The sequence below is a fragment of the Scophthalmus maximus genome, chromosome 3, assembly GCF_022379125.1.
Source record: "Scophthalmus maximus strain ysfricsl-2021 chromosome 3, ASM2237912v1, whole genome shotgun sequence".
In the NCBI taxonomy this organism is placed as follows: Eukaryota; Metazoa; Chordata; class Actinopteri; order Pleuronectiformes; family Scophthalmidae; genus Scophthalmus; species Scophthalmus maximus.
Window position 1 is genome coordinate 18,422,632 of NC_061517.1, and position 12,606 is coordinate 18,435,237.

Below are 12,606 nucleotides of genomic sequence, written 5' to 3' on the forward strand. Positions count from 1 at the left end.
CCACGCCTGCGCGGTGTGCGCCTCTCATTACAAGCGAAGTTGCTGCATCTTTTTAGGAAGCTGCATGCTTTCTTTCGACATCCAAAGGTCGCATGGTGTCAGGGACGCGCCTAGTCACGGGAACAGTCCGGAGCGCGTTCACGAGAGGTGCAAGATCGCGCTTTAACAGTGAACAGTATCAAGCAGCGTGCGGGGGATCCAGCCCAATGGTTTACATGGGTCACAACGACCAGTCAATGATTTGCGCCGAGTGCATTTCCCCCCCTCGTCCGGCATTCAGTTTGCAAGCCTTCTCTGATATGCACGGGAGGAAACTGACATAGCAAACTCATCTGTATGGTCGGGGAGCAGGAGCACACAGTATGGTCCGGGAAACCAGACATCTATGGGTGGGAAATTTACCCGAAAATGTGCGAGAAGAGAAAATCATTGAGCACTTCAAGCGGTGAGTAGAAAAGAGTCATGAGATGAGCGACGTGTGTGTGTGTGTGTGTCTGTGTGTGTGTGTGTGTGTCTGTCTGTCTGTGTTTTGCAATGTAACAACGACGGGTGCAGAACCAGCATCTCTGTTGTGTCACATTTTTTAGTGAAGTCGGGATGAAGCAGGAGGTTCCCCCCGTAGCGAAACCCCATTTGGCAACGGCGCTGTCAGCCCCTCCATACGCAACAACACCGTGCTGCATTTGAGCTGACATGAAAAAAAAGAAAAAGAAAAGGCAAACGGCCAGCACGCTTCAGCCAGAGGACATATGGTGGCTTTTGGGTTGTTTTGGGGCCATTTCGACACGATGACTAACTCAAACAGGCAGGGCGACAAGTTCACCTGTGCTTGCATGTGGTACATTCACTCTCCCACCTGGTAACAATTCGACTTTTCTTTTTCTTTTTTTTGTTAAGCCGTCCTTGCCTTCCCCTTCCCACCTGGCGAGCGCAAAGGGAACGCTCTTTTCTTTCTAATCTCCAGCTCGCTGAACGCGGCCAGTGTAAACAAAACTTCAGCCCGCGAGCACCGCGCGAGCCCGGGCGGCCGCGCGGAGTGCGTCCCGCGGATCCCGAGCGGACCGGGGACCCGGTGTGTCACTGGACTCGGGTCACTGCCCCCCAGGACCGAGCGCGCACCGCCGACGTGCCTGCCCGTCACACTGCACTATTGCTGTTGCTGTATTATTATGATTATTATTATTTTTTTTTTTGGGGGGGGGTCTTAATGTAACCCTGGAAGCTCAAAGGTGACGGCGGACATCGCGCCGCAACATTGTCCCCAGCTGGGCTGTGATTGAACGGGGCGCCGTGTGTTGCGCTGATACGCATCGTTGTCAAACGCCGTCGTGGGCGAACGGTGTTTACCATGTGCGCGTACGGACACTGGAGGAGGAGGAGAAGGAGAAGGAGAAGGAGGAGAAAAAAAGCCAACAAAATGCCTCTTTCGCCACAGTGCAGCCACGCCGCTGTCCCGAGCAGCTGACCCCGCGCGGCACCGGTCCGATTCGTGCGAAATCCACAGCGATAGTGTTTTAATGATCATATTCTAATTTATGCTTAAAAAAAATAAATATATTTTGTTATTGTAGACCAGACGCATACCGCTATTTATTGGCCTTTTAGCCAATGTGCCGTTTATATTAAACGGAGAAAATAATGCTAATGCCCCCCCCCCCCCCGGTGGCTATCAGGGTGTCTGCCCGCTCTCAGCCCTCTCTCCTCGGCTGTCAAGGAAACAGCAGCCCGCCTCCCCGACAGCCCCCCAAAAACGCCAGTGTACCTATATGAGCAACGTTACGTTGTTTTGTTTTAATTATTATTATTTTTTGTTTTACTATATATCGCACCAAAGCTGCTCAGTGACCGAACATACATCCCGCACGTCTGTGGAGCCGACAGGCGCCTTCGCCCCGCGACACACCGCGAGTGTCGAGCCTGCAAAGCGCTGAAGGCTTCGCCGCGTTCACTAGTCGAAGCATTATTGACGGCGGACGGACGCAGTCGGCCGAGGCTCGTGTCTGATGTCGCGGAAGCGCACGACGACGACGAGGGGGCCGCCGACATGGCGCGTCGTTGACGCTGGTCCGCGCCACGACGCGCGTAACGTTCTGCTTGTGTTTGTTGTTGTGCGGTGGGAAGTGTGGCGACCGACTGCATGTTATTGCGGAGTGGGGGGGGTGGGAGTGTGTCGGCCCCCCCCCCACCCCACACACACACACACACACACACTGCCCCGGCCCCCGGAGGTAGCCCGGGTGTGCAGGTGCATGACAGCCCCCCGACGTGTGACGGAAGTCATTGAAGATGGGGGACGGCGGAGTGAGTAAGCAGTGTGAACGGCTTTTTTTTTTTCTAAAATGGCGTCGGAGGCTGTTCAATGTTGGGGAAACTGGCATGCCAATAAATTTATGGGCGACCCTTCTGTCTCTGATCGGACGGCGAAAACACACACCGGCCGATGGGGGACACGACAGTCGATCAGCACCCTCAGACCGCAGCAGGCTTTGTCATCCAAGACTGGTGAATTTAGAGGAATGGGCTTCACGTCAGTCAGTTCACCATCTCCTATACACGGACGTATTAAAGAAACAATGGTTCGCCTGCCCTCACGTGCGTCTATTCAAAACTTTCACCAGTTATATTCACAAGCAAAGAGGATACATGTTTAAATATGTATACATATTTATTTGTTATTTTATTATAGTGAAACAGAACCAACACCATGGACATGCACTATGCCCTTTTTTTGATGGTTCAAACCATCTGGCAGCAAAAAAAACCCAGGCAATATCGTCTCTTTGTAAATGATGCTCAAACCTCATGTATGTGATTCTCTCCCCCCATGAGCTTAAAGCGTATGCGAGCACCCTCCTCTGTGCAAAACATGTGCATTTATTAACATAGATTGTGCAGAGGGCTCACGTCCAGTTGCTGGGTTACCTTGCTTCATAAGAAAGTACCACAGAGCAGAAAATAGGAGCAGCAAAGCCACCTTCCCTCCCACCCCTCCCCCGCTCTCTGTTACACACACACACACACACACACACACACACAAACACACACACACACTGACATAACCGAAAATGTGTCATCATTCGGGAAATTGCTTGATTTCCCCCCCAAATAAACAAAACCAAACACTGTTTGAAAAATGAATAAACAGATGCAGTTGAACGCCTGGAGATCACTTCTTTTGTTTGCTTTCTTTTCAGATATGGCCGTGTGGAGAGTGTCAAGGTCCTGCCCAAGCGGGGTTCAGAAGGTGGAGTCGCTGCCTTTGTGGATTTTGTGGACATTAAAAGTGCTCAGAAGGCTCACAATGCTATCAACAAGATGGGGGACAGAGACCTGCGCACTGATTACAATGAACCAGGAACGATCCCTAGTGCCGCGAGGGGGCTTGACGATAGTCTGTCCTTAGGCTCTCGTGGCCGGGATGTATCAGGGTTCACAAGGGCGGCAGGGGGGGCCATGTATGCGCCCCCCACGTCGCTCCACAGCAGAGACGGACGCTATGAACGCAGACTAGACGGGTAAGTGGACAAAGTTTCTCTGAAGGCAGGGGGAACCGTGGTTTCTGGTAAACACCTTACCTCCAAGCATCTTTCCACCATCTGTTCATTTACTTGTTTGGGTGTTAAAGAGGAGAAAAGCAGGTCATGCTCAAGAATTAAATCTTTTAGGGATCCCCTCTAAAGTCTTCAGAGCGTGGCCAGCGCTCCCGGATCCATACTTACATGTAGGTGCCGAGATATTCCATAAACGAGAGCGTTTCTGCGCACACGCGTACCTTGTTCAAAAATGAATAGTCAACAGTTTAAATGGCTGTTCGGGATTATCGTGGTGAGTTTAAACATTTCTGTGAGGTGGATATATCATTTGCGGAGAATACGGGGCAAAGATTGGATATCGTCAAAATTTCCCAGGATTATTGGAGATTACTGGAGAGAGAGAGGGAGAGGGAGAGAGAGAGAAAGAGAAAGAGAGAGTGGTCCAACTGCCATCCCTGGGATTCCCCTAATCTGGAGTTACATGCCCTGCTGGATGGATTAATGTCAACCTTTTCATCCATACTATAAAACAACCCAGAGCACACATTTTCTTTATATATCTCATACATAAAACACCATTGTTTGGATTAGTCAAATTTGGTTTTCAGTTATCATGCACACCTCGATGAGGTGTTCACTTCTCTCGTGGGCCGGAGTCGTGTGGATAACCTACACAGGATATTTATTCCCCACTGTTGGATTAACACTGGCCTGACACCTAAAGGATATGCTATCATGCTAAAGGTATGGTTTGCTTTCTTGGTGCTTTGTTCTTTTTTCTTTTGTTTTTTTGTTTTATTTTGGATTATGTCTGAGATCAGGGCATTGCAATTAAAGTGCTGGGGGACCTCTGCTGGTGATCCAAGTCAGTCGAGTCCACAAAAATAAGTGAGCAAATGACTTTTTCCACTGCCTTATTTTTGTGGAGGTAAATTTTTTTTTTTCAACAACTGAGACTCGCAGATCTGCTAGAGACAAAGATGGACTATATCTTTGGATCGTACAGTTCAAAGACGACTGCTGGAAACTGTGACTGGAAAGTTTTGCCGTCCTGACTGTTGGGAGATAACCTCGTCTCATGTCCGTGGATTATCCCTTCTTTCCTGAATGTGGAACTATAATTTAACATTGGATACAATCCCACAGAATCAGAGAACGAAATTGCACCAATGAACTGCATCTCTTGTCAACTCATCCCAGGTTTGGACTCTACTTGTAAAGGAGATCACGGATCAACAACAGACACAAGCATCCAAGAGCTTCAAAGATGAATGTTCTCCACCCTGGGAAGGAGCACCTTGCTACCGAGAACAAAAATCTGGATTACCATTAAAAGACACATTCCCAACCTGTCATGCCACCCGTTCCACAAGAGGAGTTTGACTACGTTACTGCTGTGCACAGTGTGATCGAACTGGAATGTGCAGGACTACGCACATAAAGATGCAAGACTTAATTTTCACATCACTTCCATAATTGCCGTTGGGGAATCAATACTGCAGTATTTACTGAAGAGGGACTCCTGGATACCGTATTAATTTTACTGGACTCAAGTGCGTCACAGATTTTTTATTTCCCCCCACGTTTGGATGGATATATGGACTCAGATAGACATTTTCCAGCATGCAAAATATCCTGACCTGGATCCATACAAGAACAAGATTGTTTTTGTTATTTTTTAAATTAGAAAACGGACACTCCAGCTCATCTATGCACACGAGGTCCCCTGCCCTGAAGCTGAGGATTACATTTTGCATTGTGCAACAATTTTGCTTCGTTTTTTTTCACCCCTCCACTCAACATTTTTGCCCATTTTTTTCTGCTCACAAAGTTCTGTCTCCCTAGATTGTATTTGGAATTATAGGTCAAGTTACCACTCTCTCAAAAGGTTGGTATGTCCTGCCATGAGTATTTTAGCTGTCCTCTCTAACCCCTAGTTTGAACCCCTGTCTCTCTCCATTTCCCCCACTAACCGAAGTAGCTGGTACATGAACTATTATTACTGCCTGTGTCTCTAAATGCAGAAATCTCTACCTTTTATCGTTTTCCTATCTCTTCCTCACACCTGATCCCACCTTCAGATCCTGTCCCCTGTTCTCCTTTATGATGAATAGATCCATATTGCAGTTGAGCGATCAAAGGAAAAACGTGTCTCATTTGATATACAACACCATCTTAATATAATATTTGGGAAGATTGGGCTGTGCAAAAATTTGTCACATAAATTTTTCCAATATGTTCATTGCGAAGAGGGAGCGGCATACTCCAGAGGATGTGCTGTGCAATAGTCATTTACAATAGAGAAAAAGAGGATTTGAAAAATACAAATAAATTAATGCAGTGTAATTTTCTCTGTATTTTCAAAACCAGTGAGATTGAATGAGATCATTATATCATGATCTAAGTCTTATCAAGCAACAATGACAAAAATAATGATTTTCAGCTTCTCTGATTTATATCATTTTAGATGAAATATGCTTTGGACCGTTGGTCTGTTCTGGACTAACTTGTTGATTTGATTGATTTAAAAATGAATGAATTTAAATTCATCAGTATTGAAAGTAATATTTAGTTCCAACTGTGCAGTTTCAGTTTAAAAATTTCCGCAGCTTACGTTTTCTACTGCAGGATAGTGGAACGCGAATACTGTAAATCCTGTGGGAGAGAAACAAAACACATTTAATAAGATTTTTTGTAGCATTTCATATTCATAGAGAGAGATGTAATGCATCCATCCAAGGTTCCTGTCTGGATTCTCACGCAGGATGTCGCAGCTGCTTTTTCGGGTTGGCCAGTGAAATTATAATTACCATGAGACGTGAGAAACTCGTTAACCGTCTGAGACTTTTCTAAACCATCCCTTTTAATTTCTGTTGCAAATCAATGAGCAGAACTGATTACTCGGTCTACAGGATTGCTGCATGAGTTTGATGGATTACCTCGACTTGTCAGGTATTAAATTTACTGAATCAACCCAAAACAGACATTCCCATTCCAGATTTTTTTCTATTGAGTTTCCAGAAAAAGCTCCATGTCACAGTCCATTTCAATGATATAATGTAAATAACATGCACTCTGATAGAATGTATTAATCTTACTGCCCTCCCTGAGCTCCATGGTTTGTGCTTCAGTCTCCAAGGACAACAGGATACTCCACAGCTACACAGTTAAACTGTGAGTTTGCTTTGGCAGAACGATTTTTAACAATCGACTGCATCCCAAACTTTTGGAAATTTTGAATTCAAATGAAACGGATGTTCTGCTCCCACATGATGGAGCCTCCACATAAGATGCCTATTTGGCATGCTGCTGGAATGCATCCTTGTAATTATGCTGTTCACGTAATCCCAAAACAGTTCATGTGCTTAGCATGCTCCGGAGCAGACTCATAATCAAACACTGATGGAAATTCTGCCAAAAAAAAAAAAGAGTCCAACTGAATTATTTTTAAGCCCCATGAATAATGTAGAAGCTGTTTTGTCTAAAGTGGAATTGAAGACTATCTATTGAGCAGCGAGCCTGCACCAGCAAATTAGCATTTTCGAGAGCATCTAGGGGTCAAGGTAATCCATCAATTTCACAGCAGACACCGCTATGCCACAGATGTTATTCATGAATCCTGCACACAGATGATCAAATCAAATAAGCTGAAACAGAATTTGCTCCTAACCTGCTGTACTTAATGTATAGTGAAATGCAGACATTGTGCTAGTCTAACAAATGTCTATCCCATTCAACATTTTGTTCTTGCAAACAACAAAATAGTCCTGCAAACGCTTAAATCTAGTCAGTAATTGTAATTCGTGGTACATGTAAATTTCTGCTAAGTTGAAAAGAATATAATTATATATCCTTGCATGTGATAAAAAAATTTAGCTGGAAAGAGCTTAAAGCGCATATTATTTGGTAGACACGCTCAAGCTTGCTTCGCGATGAGTGCAGTCTATTAAAATCTTGTAAAGATTGGCAGTAAATTATGAATATACGCAACACGGTTTTTGTCAGGTGTAAAGGTCAGGTTGCGAATTATAAGAAACCTTTCCCTCGGGTGATCTATCAAATGGCCTTTCAAGGAAATCACAACGCATCAGCGATGCAGAGGAAGAGGCTCGTGTCATTTATCTTCAGAGAAATGGCAGCAGCCCTCTGTCAGCAGCACCTGGTGGAACACATGTTGGTTCCTAAGGCTGAGATTGAAATGCAGGCAGCTCACTTCAGCAACTCTTTTGGCTGTGGAAATTCACACATTTGGATCCTCAGATGTTTGCTCTGAATCTCCCCAAGACATTGCGAATGCAGTGGGAAACAATGAGTATTGTTAAAAGCTGCGCGTTTATGAGAAGATCCATTCAACTGGTGAAATAGTAACTGCAAAACAAGACATGAATCATTTCTGGAGGAAACACCACATTATGGATCTTTAAGCACTAGAAAGTTTAGAGAATCCTAAAGAAAAAAGACGTTATAAAAGAGAGCCTATGAAAATGCTCAGTGTGGTGCTGAAGGAACTAATTACAAACATTTGCTTGAGATTCAGAACACAACACATTGTGCCCTCATTTGCACTAGTATTAATAAAATACTAACCAGGACCTGCTGCCAGGTCTCTTTAATGAGATAAACTGTTTCAGAAGTTCCGCCTTGTTGCAAATGTCTTTGATTTGTACTTACAGATCTTTGTTGGGGTAGAGCGTTTAGCAGCATGAAAGCCAGCCAGCAAGCAGAATTCAGAAACACATCCTTATACAGATGGAGTCAAAACAATCATCTCTGATGGTCTGAATGAACAAAAGATCCAGACGATTCGAGTGCCTCTTTTACTTATCAGCAAGGGAAAATTGTGAATTATACCCAAGGAATCAGGTCAGACTGTTTTCATGAATGTCCGACCTCTTTTCTCATACTTGATGTTTATTATCAAGCTGAACAGAGTCGGCGCATATCATCTTGTTTAAAACTGAGATCTTCTGTCATTAAAAAAGACTGGTTAGTAGCCAGTGAACATTTCAGGAAATCATTTGAGGGGGAGAGAAAGTTGTAATTAGGACCTGAACAATTTCAGTACCACAAACCTGGGACGATTGTCCATGCCCAAACTCCAAAATAAGAATGTCACAGTCGGATGATGTGAGCATTAGAACACTAGTCCAATAAGACACCATGCACATCGATGCAACCACGTCTTTACCTTTAGGATTTGCATCTAGAAAGATTTAATTTCTATGATTATATAGGCATATTCATATAATTAACTTAAACTATGAATTGGGCTGCCCCCTAATTAAACCCAACCTACATCCAAGATAGCATCTTTATACCAGCATATATGAATAAAGTATGATGCTGTGTGATTTTGCTGTAAATCCTTCATAAATAGGAATTTCTTTTACCATTTTTAACAGTTGAGGTTTGTTTTCCATCAAAATCTGGCACGAATTTTACATCCTCTACTTTGAACTGGTCAAAGAGTAAAATAGTCTTATCTTAATGACCAGTTTAATGAGGGTTTGTAACTGTTGTTATATTAAAACATATTCAGCCCTGTGTTGGAACATAATGGCCAATTGGTGATTATAATTTGATCTGAATTCACACAGTGGTAATTGCTGTCCTGTCCCGCTCATTACGGGGAGCTTGGTAATATGACTGCTGTAATGACATTGCAGTTGTAGTCCCAAATTAAATTGAGATTGCTTTATTCAGAGAGGTGTAGGTCTGAAACATTTCCTTATTTGCACAGTTTCTAATGTGCATTTTCATTTTTTTTTTTTAGGAGAGCAAGTGGTGTCAAATTGTGTAACGTCATAAACAAAAGGCTTGTCATAAGTCACCTCCAGAAACCATCAACAAAGCCCCTCAGATGAAACACCTCAGAAAGTGGCTGCTGTTACTGTTGCCAGATGTTACAAGACCAGAATGACGTGACAATCTTTAAAGTCATAATCTCTCCGTTAATTCCGTTTAATACAAGCAGTCTTCATGCAAGTCTGTTATATTCTGCAATTAAACTTTGAAATGAGCTGCAGATTTCGGTTCTATTAAACACTGAATGCATGCCTCTTGTTAGAACTGTCTTCTCATTGATCTAAGTTGATTGTATTTTCAATAAAACGCGTGGCATTTAGAACAATAGGAAATACGAAGTACTTATTTGATGCTTGACCTGGGAAATAGTTGAATGAAAACGCATCTCAAATGCTCTGCTCGTTCAAAGAAAGTACGTTTAAGGAGAATCTGCTTGAAGCTCATGTCAACCCCTCAAATCAGCTCTTTGTCGTAAAAATAAGTACTTGGTTTTGCGGCAGAAGGATCTGATACATTTAATCTCCAAGTCATGAACAGTTATTCGAAGAAAACATGCAAGGCCCGGTGATCAGTTGTCTCAAACCGTCAATTATTTAAATCCCCTTGTAGTTCAGTTTGTAGGCAGGTAAAGATTTTGTTTTTTAAGATACTTAAAAACTACCCATCTCAAAAATGTTACTGCCTCGTCTTCCCATGTGTCTAGTTAAGACGACCCTGCCAGAGACACCTGCATTTTTAGTTTTTCTTCTGTTATGTTGGCACCTTTCTTGAATATGTTAAATGTAAACGTAATGTGCTTTTGTTCTCTCCTCCTGTTTGTTAGGACTGCTGAAAGTCGGGAGCGGGCATACGATCACAGTGCCTACGGACATCACGAGCGTCCTGGTAGCAGTTTCGACCGCCAGCGGCACTACGAAACAGACTATTATCGGGATGCGAGAGAAAGGACTCTAAGCACAGCGGGGAGTGGGTCTGGAACCTCCAGTGGAAGCAGTACAACAGTGTCGTCGGGAGTTGTTGGAACTATCGTTAGCGCCGTTGCTGTCAACGCGGGAACAAGTGGGCCAACAGGGGCCGCGACGGGAGGTAGCGGAGGATCTACATCCAGCGCGGTCGGCTTCTACCGATCCCACAGCAGGAGCCCATGTCGCTTTGAGACGCCCGAGTCTCGCTACGAGTCTCGCACCAGGGAACCTTTCACTTTGGCCAGTGTGGTTCACAGGGACCTTTACCGGGAGGACAGGGGTCGGCGCGGGGAGCGGTCGTACCGCCACAGTCGCAGCCGATCGCCGCACTCAACGCATTCGCGGAACCCCTCTCCTCAGAGACTGGCGAGTCAGGCAACCCGTCCGGCGCGCTCCAACAGTGGGTCAGGCTCCCGCAGTCGCTCCTCCAGTTCCGACTCGGTCAGCAGTACCAGCAGCAGCACGAGTGGCAGGTGAGTGGAGCTAATCTCGCTGTCAATATTTCTACCAGTGTTGTTGTTAAGCTTTGTGCAGCTCAATCTTGAAGTATTTTAAGAGAAAGAAGTCTGAACACTGAATGCTGCTTATGGTGACAAATGTGGCCTTGTTTAAGTTCACTGGAAGATCAACGATGCCATCCATCCTTTTCTGCTGCTTCCCTGGGTCCAGGACACATTGTTTGCAGGATGGAAACTTTCTTTTCAATAAGGAATGTTATATGGTTTAGGTGCATTTCCTGGTAGTGTATTGCTTTTATACAATACACAGTGTTCTATGTATGAGCTATATGAATCTAGTATTATTCATAATTCCATGGTATATATGGTATAGTATGAAAAAAACATCTGTGAGATCTACCTCTATGAGAAAATGACTTGAGTTCCTCTTGTAATCTGTGTAAAATATTGTCTTTTCTAAGTAATCATGCAATCTCCCCAACGTATTATGCACGGCTACTCTGGCTTTATTGAAATCTGCAACCGTACACCAGTTTCGCCAACAAGCTAAGATGAGGGTGTGCATTCTGTCACTGCTCAGTGAGGACTCTCATTAAGAGCACTTTGTTGTACAACATTCCTCTTTGCAGAGGCTGTGGTTTATAATATTTACCGTTGCAAGATAACTCCCTAATACTTCAAAAACTGGCATTATGTCTCTTTCTTCAGTGGATATGATTATCATTTGTAAATGCAAGTATTAATGGAATTGACTTTTAATACTCTGCTGGCGATTTAGAGCACAACAGCCAACGCTGCATATTGCAAAAGTTCAAGTTCACTCGGCTCTTTCTGTTTTCAACATTTGAACATACCTCAACGCTTCACCCTGTAGGCAACACCGATTGCAAGCAATTATCTGCATGTTTAGGAAAAAATATTGAGAAGACGCACCATGACAGGGAAAATGAATTCATGTGTACCCTGTCTTCGATCTTTCTTTTACTCTCATATTTCTTGAGAATTTAAAGCAATCCATATATGGGCAAGGGGCGCCACCTTCAAGGATTACATCACTTAAAAGTTCATTATATGGGTTTTCAGCAGCTCTATCGTTTGAAATTGAGCAGTGCATGTGTAAATGTGTCAATTTTGAAGTGTTAAGTGTGCAAATTTATACTCTGCCCATTACAATTTGATCTGAAACATTTACTGCTGTTCATAATATTATAGGTCCATTTGACTTCATACAAGCTTAAACCGGTCCTCCAGTTACCCTGGATGTAATTAAGATGTTTTGCTGGCATGCTGTGAGTGTGTTTTAATTCTAGTGTTTCCACCAAATGTCCATCAACACAAACAATGGCTGTCAGTTGTTTTTTTTTCATGCCAGTCAATCTGGTCTTGGCTCGGTTTTGAATTTGACATGCCAATTTTGTGTTCTGTGCACCTCTGAGAGTTACTACGTTTGCTCAAATGACGTTTGTCTCGAAGTTGCGCATTTATTTCTTTTCAATAATTGATTTGAGATGACGACGAGTAGCAGCTTTAGGATAATCAAATGCAAGTGGGCTTTGCCCTGTTGTTTATTTGTTGTTCAACTGCCTCACCTTTGGACAGAGTCCACAGCTCTGATGGACATGTAGCGACACATGTGGCCTGATGAGGTAGTGCTACGGGGGGAAATTCAGGAGACGGCTGCTGGTATATTTTTCTCACTGCCTACCTCTCTGTATGGGCAATGGCTCCCCCCCTCCGTGAGATCCAGTTGGAACTGGAAATTTCTGGCCAGTGCTGGCTGCCTGCCCACTCCCACAGGCCAGGCTCCGTCAGCAGCACTTCCGGGAGTGTCTGAGCACAGGAGGA

The 12,606-nt window shown here is 44.1% G+C and overlaps 2 protein-coding genes across 2 annotated transcripts in view; both read left to right on the forward strand.

Moving 5' to 3' along the window:
• Nucleotides 1–5,227, forward strand: LOC118316594 (msx2-interacting protein-like). The gene is made up of 3 exons (XM_035644558.2): nt 1–445; nt 3,195–3,515; nt 4,734–5,227. The coding sequence occupies exons 1-3, from the start codon at nt 363–365 to the stop codon at nt 4,750–4,752; spliced, it is 423 nt and encodes a 140-aa protein (XP_035500451.1). The 5' UTR covers nt 1–362; the 3' UTR covers nt 4,753–5,227.
• The window catches only part of spen (spen family transcriptional repressor), a gene marked incomplete at its 5' end in the record, with an annotated part of 23,390 nt that continues 15,999 nt past the window's right edge, over nt 5,216–12,606 (forward strand). Inside the window, 2 exons of the mRNA XM_035644357.2 lie at nt 5,216–5,421; nt 10,162–10,776. Coding sequence (XP_035500250.2) covers nt 5,216–5,421; nt 10,162–10,776 — 821 coding nt within the window. The remainder of the gene's footprint in view (nt 5,422–10,161; nt 10,777–12,606) is intronic.

Bases quoted from the DNA above. Each gene is read 5' to 3' on its own strand.
- LOC118316594 (XM_035644558.2), top strand. From the start codon at position 363: ATGGTCCGGGAAACCAGACATCTATGGGTGGGAAATTTACCCGAAAAT. The intron at 446-3,194 runs GTGAGTAGAAAA...CTTTCTTTTCAG, and splicing joins ATCATTGAGCACTTCAAGCG to ATATGGCCGTGTGGAGAGTG.